Genomic DNA, 13,221 nt, shown 5'->3' on the forward strand with positions numbered 1-13,221 from the left:
GACTTAAATCTTGATTAGTGAGTCACAGACTCGATAAAGAGGTCAGAAACTGTCGAGAGACGATGAACTAACAGGCTTCTTGTTTTACTTTTCATGGGATTTGAACTCAGCAAGACAAATATAAACTACAGCCAGAAGGGCTTTTCCCCCCAAAAAAGTGATGATTTACAGTTGCAACCAGAACTTTATATAGTGTAGACAGAAAAAACATTGGTTTTTTCTTCATGTCTGACTTCAAAGTTGACAACTCTTCTTGTTTTAGGTCAGTCAGGATTCTTCTTTTTTTATTTTCTTAGAACGAAAGAAAATAATATATTATATTTTGATAACTTCTTTCAAAGTCCTAAGTTGATCTAAACTGGGTCAGTATTTGGTAGAAGCGCCTGAGATGTTTCAGGCAGACAGAACTGCTGGATCTGAGTTCAGTTTGTGGGTCTTCTTGCTCTCACTAGGAACTAGGACTGAGGATTTGTGATGGCCATCTCAAATACTGCTGCTTTGTTCAAACTAAGGTGGAGATGTGGTTGAGGGTCATTGCTCATTTAAAAGGCCTAAGCTCAAGTTTCTAGCTGACGTCTTCATCCCCAGTCCCTCCTGCAGCTGGCCTGCCCGCATCATGGTGCCCCATGCCTCTCAGTTGTTCTTAGGCCTGCAAGCTTCATCCTTTTTTCCTCCATCATAGCAATGATCATTATGACCGAACAGTTAAATTTCAGTCTCATTACAATCCCTAGACGCATCTTCAAAACAATGGAAATCTCAGCTTCAAACTGTAACCTCTTTTCTCTGGTTGTGTGTTCTTTCCAGCAGCATCTTAACACAGCCTTTGGTTGGTGTTCTGGACTTCATCATCACATTTCTCTCGGTTCATCTCTGGGACACAGATGTCGTCGCCTTCTTGAGCAGTAAATTGATAAGAAAGTGTATGTTGAAACACAGCTTTTTTACTATCATTTCTTCAGGCATCTGGACACTGTACCCAGTGATGAACCGGGCTAAACGATCAGAAGCTTTTAATGCTTATAACGTGGGATTCTCTGAGCTTTTACCGGCTACAGTGACGATTTGAATGGAAACTTTTGACTCCGAAGAAAAAAAAAAAAAAAAAAAAAAAATCTGATTATTCTTACATTTTGCAATAAATAAAAATTAAAAAAAAGAAGAATCCAGGCCATGTTAATAGAGGAAGAGTTTTGTCAGCTGCCAGACAGAGAGACGGAGCTCGACATGAAGGTTCTTGGTTGCAACCGTAACGTTGTCGTGCAGTTTCTTCTGAGACGCGCCTGTCTGGTACATCGAACACCACTTGAACGCAGAGCTGAACTGATGTCAGTGTGTTCCACCTCTGATATGACTACAGATCACAGCACTCGCTACGTGCCGCCTCTAGTGTTCCAGACCAGAAACATCTCTCCAGCGTGTCGGGAGGATGCCAGTCCTGCTTCATGTTGTCCCACCTGGAAGAATTTCATGGCTTTCACTGAGAGGTGTAGTGTCTCTGTATGGTTTAGATCTGGAGAGGAAATCCTTATAATAATACTAATATTAATAATAAAAATATACAAATGATCCTTGTATTTTTTTTTTCTTTCTTGGCAAAAAATAATATTTACTGCTTTGCTCCATGAGGAGGCAAAGTAATACAGCAGTTCTTTTCTTTTCTTTTTTTTTTTTTAACAAGAGTTTCTATTCTGACAGAAGATGCCACAATGGAGCAGTAGTGCATTTAGAAGTTAAAAAAAGAAGGATGACAGAGGAGGAGAAAAGATGAGGAGGCTGGAGGAAGGAAGGAGGGGCAAGTCTCTATTTCTTTATACCTACCGGGGAAAATTGCACAAAGTAAATGAACAGGAGAGAAGAGAGAATGAGTACTACTAAGATGAAAATATTCAATCAGAACCATGATAATAATAATAATGATAATAATAATAATAATAAATAGAATATTAATTAAGAATATTAATAATCATTATCATCAGGATAATAATAATAATAATAATTTTACAGAATAATTCTCATATTTCATATATTTTTTTCTCCGTTGAAGTACAGTGATCTCCTCAGAGCAGACCTGGGAGGATTCAGTCTGCGCTGGCTCCAATTGGCTGTTGCATATGACATCACAGCTAATGGCAACCAGATAGACATGCATCACTTCCTGCCCCCACCCGTTTCCTGTCCAGACCAGAAGTCCCGGCGCTTCCGTGGTCACTGGTAGCCATTGACATTTAAGTCTGGGGAGAGAAACAGGTGTTGGGTGCGTTAGTGCTGCGCGCTCGGCCCGCGGGACTCTGGCCGGAGAGAACGCACCTGCATCATAGCCGTCCGATCACCATGACGTCCACCACCTCCCCCTTGTGCAGCTCCACGTACTGCTCCGTCTTCGGAGGCAACATCAGCAGGCCGTTGGCGCTGCGCATGGACATGAGCCGGCTGGACACCTGGTTACCTGGAGACGGGGGGGCAGCGGTCAGGCAGGATGGAGCTCATTACCGTCCTCTGTGAACGCTCATGGAAACATTTAAACCTCCCCTTTTACTCAATCCAGTTTGTTTTCTTAATATTGTAATCCCTCGCTATTACGCGGTCCACCTTTCACGTCTCGCTGCTTCACGGATTTGCATTTTGCCTTGTGTTCTGCATTCTGATTGGATAAACAGTCTCCCCGCTTCTTCACTTCCTGTGTCTATAACGTTGGTCTCTTAGCAACAATGCTGAGAATGGCCAATGAGCTTCTGCAGCAGCTCAAGAACGGGACCCTTGGGATGAATCGGGATGAATCGATCATTACAGTCTCAGATATAATCAACCATGTCGGTTCATAAGAATCTTTTTGCCCAGAAGAAAAAAGAGCGACAACAACGACCCAGCTACTGTGAGGAACATTTTGAGCCTTGGCCTGTGCAGAGTGTGCAGGCGGATACTTTGTCCCTACAAGATTAGCTGTTTATCAGAATCGTAAGGATGAATCATCATTTAAGCTACAAAATCATTATGCTTCCATTTGTTGGATGTCATTCTGCATCGCGGTGCCTGATGTAAGTTCTGACCCACTTCCATGCAACTGCTTAATTAAATCTACTGATTCTACTTCTGTCTCATCTCTCAGGTCTTATTCTTGGTAACTTAGATGCACTCAGTTTCAGTCCCGATATTCACCCGGTGGGAAAGAACATCTAAGTATTTATATAAGTATTTAATAGGTTTTTCCACAACAACCCGTTCGAATGTTGCTCAGAGTGGCGTTGTAGCTTTACTCCGTGGAGGTCAGCAGACGTGCACGAACCAGAAGGGCTTCAACTTTTCACTTTAACTTGAATTTCAAGATAAACTTTTTCCCATGGATCTAGTCAGCTTGTCTCTCAACGCAATTGACCAAATTTTCTGGACGAGAAGATTGGGCAGAGGAGAGATCGTGTGCTTACGTAACTGGACTTCTGACTGCAGGATTTCTACTTTTTGGAGCTGGCGTTTACCTGGCATATCGACAAACACTCACACTCTGACTCTGTGTGAGAAAAACCGCAAAATGGCTGCGGTTCTCAAACTCATTGGAGTGGGATGGCAAAGAACTTGGAGAAGTTGCAAGCTCAGCATGGCTGAAACGGACCACAAATTTGGCTGTCTGGAGACGCTGAGATGTACCAGAGACACTTCTAGGGCAGACAGACATCTAAATTAGCCTTGGAAGGCTGGCTATCCCAGTCTCTCCTGGATGTTATGCTAACCGCTGGCTGCCCTCCTCTCACCCCACTACAGCAACCTAGGGTGGATGTGCTGCGCCAGCTGCTGAATCTTCATGTATATTTTGTTTATGTAGCCGTAGTCCATGACAAAAACATCTGAATTATTCTAATTCCCACCAAATAAACCTTTTCAAATAGTCCCATTAAGACTTTTTCTTTTAGTATAGCACATTCTGAAAGTACTGCAAATCGAGTTCCCCCCCACCATTACCCAGACCGCCTAGTTGCTATGGTTACGCAGGCACATACCTGTGCTTTGTGCCCACGGCAGCGGTTCCTGGTGATGCCAGGTCAGAATGCAGCGGTGGTACTCTGGTCTGGGATCCAGCTTCACGTCACAGGAAAGCTGAAACACAAACGGACCAGAAGGAAAACTTAGGTCTTGTTGTTGCTGAATGGGCAGAAAACGTGTCTTTGTGCACAGATTCACAATAAAGATTTAGAGATAGATTGGATGAACTCAGAGCAAAAATGAAGTTTTACGGCATCCCCTAATGTAAGACAGATGGTTCTGGTCCAGTGGAGGGATATGTGCTCCTCCTCCGCATCTCATCTGGTTCCTGCATTCAGTTTCTCTAGTAAGGTCAGTTTCCTCTCTCTCTATTCTCTCATCTCCATCTCACTCCTTCTCCACCAAATTAAACCATTTTTACAAACTTTTTAACCAAATTAAACTAAGAGATAATTATTCTGGTGGTTAACACAGATTACAGAGCATTCCTCACAAGATGGCGCTCCAGGCCCAAGATACAACACTTCATGATCGATTATTGAAGAGATCCATTATTGATCCCACTCATTCTACCTGCTTTTTTTGCACTATTTTTTATTTCCACCGCAATGTATATACTGTCAGTATCTTGTAATTATATATATCTTTTACTTTTTTACCCCCTTCCATGCATGTGTGTGTGTGTGTGTGTGTGTGTGTTAAGTGTACTGCTGCTAACACGTGAGTTTCCCCACTGAGGGAGTAATAAAGGACTATCTTATCTCTCTTATCTTATCTTTATAAGCAGGGCTGCACATAAGTGGGCCGCCAGAGCGCATGCGCTGTCAAAATCCACAGTGCGCTGTCAATCTTGTGCTGGAAAGCGCTTTTGCGTACCACCAGCTGGGGCTCATATTATTGGTTGTGGCCGGACCAGAATACTAATATTAAAAAATCTATTGGGGGAGCTTTTCCCCAGAACTGCCACTCAAAGTTTGTACTGGGCTGGCCAATCACAGCGCGTCCGTTGCTGCGGTGGGTTGCGCAGGGAGAGAGGTAAGGATCAGCTTTACTGAACAAACTCCGACACGTCTCGTCAAAATGTCCAAGAAACAAGCGCCATTAAGTAATAATTTGTGCGTTCCACCACCACCAACTACAAAGAGACGCCAAACTTAACCACTACCCGTGGATAGAAACAGAAAACGTGTTTGCCGAGAAGTGGCTGCATGATGTTACGCGGCGACGCGCACCGTACGTTCGCGCTCCCGCGTATCCTACCCCGTAAACTCTGCGTTGGTGCAACGCGGAACCATAAATCAGCCAGCGTCCTTCACTGCGTGCAGCAGTTATGAAAACCCCAAATAAAAAATAAATTAGAGAATATTTTATGAAATCAATAAACAATTCCATCATCAAAATTATAACAAATAAAGGTTTAACATATCTTACTTTGCATGTAATAAGACTAGGTAATATATTAGTTTCCCCTTTTAAGTTGAATTATTGAAATAGATTAACTTTTACACCATATTCTAGTTGAATTATTGAAATAAATTAACTTTTACACCATATTCTAGTTGAATTATTGAAATAAATTAACTTTTACACCATATTCTAGTTGAATTATTGAAATAAATTAACTTTTACACCATATTCTAGTTGAATTATTGAAATAAATTAACTTTTACACCATTTTCTAGTTGAATTATTGAAATAAATTAACTTTTACACCATATTCTAGTTGAATTATTGAAATAAATTAACTTTGTAAAGGACCATATTGAGCCATTCATCTTTATAAGTGAATAAATATCGTTTTGCCTATAACTTATTCCTGCATCCTTCTTTTATCGATCCGGCGAGACGGGTCACCGCGTTTTTGGAGGCCCAAGTCACATATCCAGGGGCTCCTCTGAGCACCAGACCAAAATAATTATGTGCAGCCCTGTTTATAAGAGCCAACAGACCAGAGAAGAACTGTGGTCCCAAACAGAAGCAAACTGATCTTCAGTAGAAGTGCAGCTAAACCAATGAGAGGTTCAGCAGGGCAGTACGCCATGACAACGCTGAGGGCGCTGCTCCGACAACTTTTTAGATTTTAGATTTGATGGATACATTTTTACACACACCTCATTTCTTTTTTTAAAAGTTAACACTTCATAAACAGTACAAAATAATAATAATAATAATAATAATAATAATAATAATAATAATAATAATTAAAGCTGCAAGCAGCAATGAACGGGCCCTCGCACTCACGTCAACCGCCCCCCATAAGCATATCAGAAATGACACCACCCACGACTTCCTATGTCAAACCCTTCAAAAGTTATAGCAGAAAAAAGTAATGGTTTTATTGTAATTTTATTGAGTATGTCTTTGTATTGGGACTGAGTTGGGAATGTTTAATGTGAATTTTATTTATATGCTGCTATGTTGGTCAGTCATGTGTTTTTTCTTATTTATTGTATTTATTTATTTTGACATTTTGTATAAAATACCAGTCTGAGATGGATGTTTGTTTAGCCCTATATAATGCAGTGAGTTGGAACTTGGAGGTCATTGGTATTTTGCTGAATGCAGCAATAAAATGAGGAGGATAATAATTATAATTGTTGTCATGACACTTTCTTTGGCTTTCTCGTTTCTCATTCAGTTTTTACTCCTTATATTGTCTAAAATTGAATAGGGGAATACACAGAGCTTTGCCCTGTTGCACTATTCACCACCCTGCAGTTATTATTATCCTGTGCTATGCATTCATCTGCTGATCTGGAATGGTCTTTTTTGTTATAATCATTGAAGCTGCTTGTGGCTGTCAATCTGTTTCTAAACGACTTAAAGTCATGCAAAGTTAACCGATCCGACCCGTAAGATCCCAAAAATTTTGCACGCAGTTTAGGCCTCCGCTACGCAGGGGCCCCTCTGGGCTCAGAACCAATAAGGGATTACACCTGGCGACGCCCCTGTATATTAATCTATTATACCATATTATATTACATGTTGTTATTTCATATTAGCGTACCCAGTAATATAGCATATTGTATTATTGCATTGTATGTTGCTTCATTTCATATATTTTTGACTGTATTATATTGTAAAATTATATATCATAGCGATTGCATTATTATATAATTTCAATTTATAACACTAATATACAATTCCTCACACACACACTCCTTCCAAATGTTTCTTTTTTTTCTCCATTATGACAATTCTATGCTGTCATCCGTTATGTTTTTTGTTTTTAAGCTTGTTATGTCTGTTATTCAAATATATTAATACATTCATTAATATGCTATACTGTATTTTGTATTTTGTATATTGTGTGTGTGTGTGTGTGTGTGTGTGTGTGTGTGTGTGTGTGTGTGTGTGTGTATATATATATATATATATATATATATATATATATATATATATATATATATATATATATATATATATATATATATATATGTGTGTGTGTGTGTGTGTGTGTATACCTGAAGTGTGACTACCTGCAGAACGTATTTTAGCATGAAAGCTTGCATATTTAACGTACATCAAGCATCCTGTATCATAGCTACATGTCTGCCGTTTGTAACAAAGCAAACCGCGTGAAAATCGGTTGAAAATCAAGTGAGTTATAGTTATTTTACTTATGCAGACACCTCCTTCCACAATAGAAGTGAACGCTCTAGAGTTAAAGCGATACCGATCCAAGATGGCGGCCACGCCCGACGTTCTCAGGCAGTCAATGCGGCGCCTCGACCAAGATGGCGGCCGCGCTGAACATCAGCCCCTCCCCCCGCGGGAGCTGCGCGCGCAAACTCCACTCAAATTCAAAAGTTATGGCAGAAAATCGGGACAACCAATCAGAAGAAGGGGAAAGAGAAAAGTAATGTGCGTCGTCACAGGACAGAGACGAACATTTTGATGTAAAAAAAACACAAAAATTGCTGACAAAAATTTTGGCATATCAAGCCAGGCTTGAACTCTCGACCTCTGGCAGCAAAGACCGCAATAATCTGGCTGAGCTAAGTCTCAGCTATTCCTCTTATTTGACCTACTGGCTTAGGACAGACCAACATAGCGATAAAATGTCTGGAACTTTTTTTTCCTAATTTTTTAAATATTTGTAAGTTATAAATATTAGTAAAACCCTACTATTTAATTTATTACTTTTTCTGTAACCATTCTGCCAAGGTTGTAACCGGGCTGAGCCGGGAATATTTCTGAAGTCACCACATTACAGGGAGCTGATTGGTCGGGGGGCGGGGCCGTCATCACCCTACTCGCCACTGATTGGTCGGGGGGCGGGGCCGCCATCACCCTACTCGCCACTGATTGGTCAGGGGGCGGGGCCGGCAGACGTTTGAATCAGGAAGCGGGAGTCAGCGCGAGAGCGACTGGCGGCTCGCGGCAATTTTATTATAAAAAAAGGACAACCAATCAGAAGAAGGGGCGGGGCTAATTCAGGCCAATGAAGTTCAAGGACTCCATAAAGAATCTGATGACACCACCCACGACTCTCTATGTCAAACCATTCAAAAGTTATAGCAGAAAATCGGGACAACCAATCAGAAGAAGGGGCGGGGCTAATTAAGGCCAACGAAGCTTAAGGACTCATTACAGAGTCCCATGACACCACCCACGACTCTCTATGTGAAACCATTCAAAAGTTATGGCAGAGAAAAGTATTCTAGGGGGCGCTGTTGAGCCGTTAGGCCACGCCCATTAATGCAAACCATGAAATATCACATTTATCGCCAGGCCTGGCTTGCATGCAAATTTTGGTGACTTTTGGAGAACTATCAAATATGGACCAATCAGATGAAGGGTGGGTGCGCTTTTTCGCGTCTAGCGTCGCCACGGTAACACTTTTGAAAGAGAAAAGTAATGCGTGGTGTCGCACGATGGAGACGCACATTTTGGTGTATAACACACCTGGGTGCACGTTACGGTTCGGGCTGAATTAACTGCCGAAGGAATGGCATAAATTGTGCCAAAATTGCACAATTAATTCAAAATGGCTGACTTCCTGTTCGGTTTCGGCCATGGCTCCAAGAGACTTTTCTTTAAGTTGCGACATGATACAGGTGTGTACCGATTTTCGTGCATGTACGTCAAACCGTATTGTGGGGCTTGAGGCACAAAGTTTTCCGGGGGGCGCTGTTGAGCCATTTTGCCACGCCCATTAATGCAAACCATGAAATATCAAATTTATCGCCAGGCCTGGCTTGCATGCCAAATTTGGTGCCTTTTGGGGAACTATCAAATATGGACCAATCAGATGAAGGGGGGGTGCGCTTGTTGGCGTCTAGCATCGCCACGGTAACACTTTCGAAAGGGAAAAGTAATGCGTGTAGTCGCAGGATGGAGACGCACATTTTGATGTATAACACATCTGGGTTCACGATACGGTTCGGGCTGAATTAACTCTCGAAGGAATGGCATATATTGCTCCAAAATTACGCAATTAATTCAGAATGTTCAAAATGGCCGACTTCCTGTTCGGTTTCGGCCATGGCGCCAAGAGACTTTTCTTTAAGTTGTGCCATGATACAGGTGTGTAGCGATTTTCGTGCATGTACGTCAAACCGTATTGTGGGGCTTGAGGCACAAAGTTTTCAAGGGGGCGCTGTTGAGCCATTTTTCCACGCCCATTAATGCAAACCATTAAATACCAAATTTTTCACCAGGCCTGGCTTGGGTGCAAAATTTGGTGCCTTTTGGGGAACTATCAAATATGGACCAATCAGATGAAGGGGGGGTGCGCTTGTTGGCGTCTAGCGTCGCCACGGTAACACTTTGGAAAGAGAAAAGTAATGCGTGTAGTCGCAGGATGGAGACGCACATTTTGATGTATAACACATCTGGGTTCACGATACGGTTCGAGCTGAATTAACTCTCGAAGGAATGGCATATATTGCTCCAAAATTACGCAATTAATTCAGAATGTTCATAATGGCCGACTTCCTGTTCGGTTTCGGCCATGGCGCCAAGAGACTTTTCTTTTAGTTGCGACATGATACAGGAGTGTGCCAACTTTCGTTCATGTACGTCAAACCGTATTATGGGGCTTGAGGCGCAAAGTTTTTTCTGTCTGAACCAACCAGATGAAGGGTGGGCACGCTTTTTGGCGTCTAGCGTCGCCACGGTAACGCTTTTGAAAGAGAAAAGTAATGCGGGTGGTCGCAGGAGGGAGACGCACATTTTGATGTATAACACACCTGGGTGCACGTTACGGTTCGGGCTGAATTAACTTTCGAAGGAATGGCATAAATTTCGCCAAAATGACGCGACTAATTCAAAATGGCCGACTTCCTGTTCGGTTTCGGGCATGACGCCAAGAGACTTTTCTTTAAGTTGTCCCATGATACAGGTGTGTACCGACTTTCGTGCATGTACGTCAAACCGTATCGTGGGGCTTGAGGCACAAAGTTTTCAAGGGGGCGCTGTTGAGCCATTTTGCCACGCCCATTAATGCAAACCATTAAATATCAAATTTTTCGCCAGGCCTGGCTTGCATGCAAAATTTGGTGACTTTTTGGGCATGTTAAGGGGGGCAAAAAGGCCTTCACTTTGTCAGGAAAATAATAATAATAATAATTAAAGCTGCAAGCAGCGATGAACGGGCCCTCGCACTCACGGCCACCGCCCCCCATAAGCATATCAGAAAAGACACCACCCACAACTTCCTATGTCAAACCATTCAAAAGTTATAGCAGAAAAAGGGACAACCAATCAGAAGAAGGGGCGGGGCTAATTCAGGCCAATGAAGGTCAAGGACTCCATACAGAATCTGATGACACCACCCACGACTCTCTATGTCAAACCATTCCAAAGTTATAGCAGAAAATCGGGACAACCAATCAAAAGAAGGGGCGGGGCTAATTAAGGCCAACGAAGCTTAAGAACTCATTACAGAGTCCCATGACACCACCCACGACTTCCTATGTCAAACCATTCAAAAGTTATAGCAGAAAAAAGGGACAACCAATCAGAAGAAGGGGCGGGGCTAATTCAGGCCAATGAAGGTCAAGGACTCCATAAAGAATCTGATTACCCCACCCAGGACTCTCTATGTCAAACCATTCCAATGTTATAGCAGAAAATCGGGACAACCAATCAGAAGAAGGGGCGGGGCTAATTAAGGCCAATGAAGCTTAAGGTCTCATTACAGAGTCTCAATGACACCACCCACAACTTCCTATGTCAAACCATTCAAAAGTTATGGCAGAGAATAGTATTCTAGGGGGCGCTGTTGAGCCGTTAGGCCACGCCCATTAATGCAAACCATGAAATATCAAATTTATCACCAGGTCTGGCTTGCATGCAAAATTTGGTGACTTTTGGAGAACTATCAAATATGGACCAATCACATGGAGGGGGGGCGCAACTTTTGGCGTCTAGCGTCGCCACGGTAACACTTTTGAAAGAGAAAAGTAATGCGTGGTGTCGCAGGATGTAGACGCACATTTTGATGTATAACACACCTGGGTGCACGTTACGGTTCGGGCTGAATTAACTGCCGAAGGAATGGAATAAATTTCGCCAAAATGACACAATTTATTCAAAATGGCCGACATCCTGTTCGGTTTCGGCCATGGCTCCAAGAGACTTTTCTTTAAGTTGTGCCATGATACAGGTGTGTAGCGATTTTCGTGCATGTACGTCAAACCGTATTGTGGGGCTTGAGGCACAAAGTTTTCCGGGGGGCGCTGTTGAGCCATTTTGCCACGCCCATTAATGCAAACCATGAAATATCTAATTTATCGCCAGGCCTGGCTTGCATGCCAAATTTGGTGCATTTTGGGGAACTATCAAATATGGACCAATCAGATGAAGGGGGGGGTGCGCTTGTTGGCGTCTAGCGTCGCCACGGTAACACTTTTGTAAGAGAAAAGTAATGCGTGTAGTCGCAGGATGGAGACGCACATTTTGATGTATAACACATCTGGGTTCACGATACGGTTCGGGCTGAATTAACTCTCAAAGGAATGGCATATATTGCTCCAAAATTACGCAATTAATTCAGAATGTTCAAAATGGCCGACTTCCTGTTCGGTTTCTGCCATGGCGCCAAGAGACTTTTCTTTTAGTTGCTACATGATACAGGAGTGTACCAATTTACGTTCATGTACGTCAAACCGTATTATGGGGCTTGAGGCGCAAAGTTTTCTCTGTCTGAACCAACCAGATGAAGGGTGGGCGCGCTTTTTGGCGTCTAGCGTCGCCACGGTAACGCTTTTGAAAGAGAAAAGTAATGCGTGGTGTCGCAGGATGGAGACGCACATTTTTATGTATAACACACCTTGGTGCACGTTACGGTTCGGGCTGAATTAACTGCCGAAGGAATGGCATAAATTTCGCTAAAATGACACGATTAATTCAAAATGGCCGACATCCTGTTCGGTTTCGGGCATGACCCCAAGAGACTTTTGTTTAAGTTGTGCCATGATACAGGTGTGTACTGATTTTCGTGCATGTACGTCAAACCGTATCGTGGGGCTTGAGGCACAAAGTTTTCAAGGGGGCGCTGTTGAGCCATTTTGCCACGCCCATTAATGCAAACCTTTAAATATCAAATTTTTCGCCAGGCCTGACTAGGGTGCAAAATTTGGTGACTTTTTGGGAATGTTAAGGGGGGCAAAAAGGCCTTCACTTTGTCAGGAAAATAATAATAATTAAAGCTGCAAGCAGCGATGAACGGGCCCTCGCACTCACGGCCACCGCCCCCCATAAGCATATCAGAAATGACACCACCCACGACTTCCTATGTCAAACCATTCCAAAGTTATAGCAGAAAATCGGGACAACCATTCAGAAGAAGGGGCGGGGCTAATTAAGGCCAACGAAGGTCAAGGACTCCATAAAGAATCTGATGACACCACCCACGACTCTCTATGTCAAACCATTCCAAAGTTATAGCAGAAAAAAGGGACAACCAATCAGAAGAAGGGGCGGGGCTAATTAAGGCCAACGAAGCTTAAGGACTCATTACAGAGTCCCATGACACCACCCACGACTTCCTATGTCAAACCATTCAAAAGTTCTGGCAGAGAAAAGTTTTCTAGGGGGCGCTGTTGAGCCTTTAGGCAACGCCCATTAATGCAAACCATGAAATATCAAATTTTTCGCCAGGCCTGGCTTGCGTGCAAAATTTGGTGCCATTTGGGGAACTATCAAATATGGACCAATCAGATGAAGGGGGGGTGCGCTTGTTGGCATCTAGCGTCGCCAAGGTAACACTTTTGAAAGAGAAAAGTAAAGCGTGGT

The 13,221-nt window shown here is 42.8% G+C and overlaps 1 protein-coding gene across 1 annotated transcript in view; it reads right to left on the minus strand.

Moving 5' to 3' along the window:
• Nucleotides 1-1,098: 1,098 nt before the first annotated feature.
• gphna (gephyrin a) overlaps nucleotides 1,099-13,221 on the minus strand; it is a 65,254-nt gene continuing 53,131 nt past the window's right edge. The window contains 3 exon segments of the mRNA XM_061744395.1: nucleotides 1,099-2,234; nucleotides 2,311-2,449; nucleotides 3,996-4,092. Of these exon segments, the coding sequence (XP_061600379.1) occupies nucleotides 2,316-2,449; nucleotides 3,996-4,092 (231 nt within the window). The 3' untranslated portion in view covers nucleotides 1,099-2,234; nucleotides 2,311-2,315.

The sequence above is a fragment of the Cololabis saira genome, chromosome 16 (assembly GCF_033807715.1).
Source record: "Cololabis saira isolate AMF1-May2022 chromosome 16, fColSai1.1, whole genome shotgun sequence".
Classification (NCBI taxonomy): domain Eukaryota; kingdom Metazoa; phylum Chordata; class Actinopteri; order Beloniformes; family Belonidae; genus Cololabis; species Cololabis saira.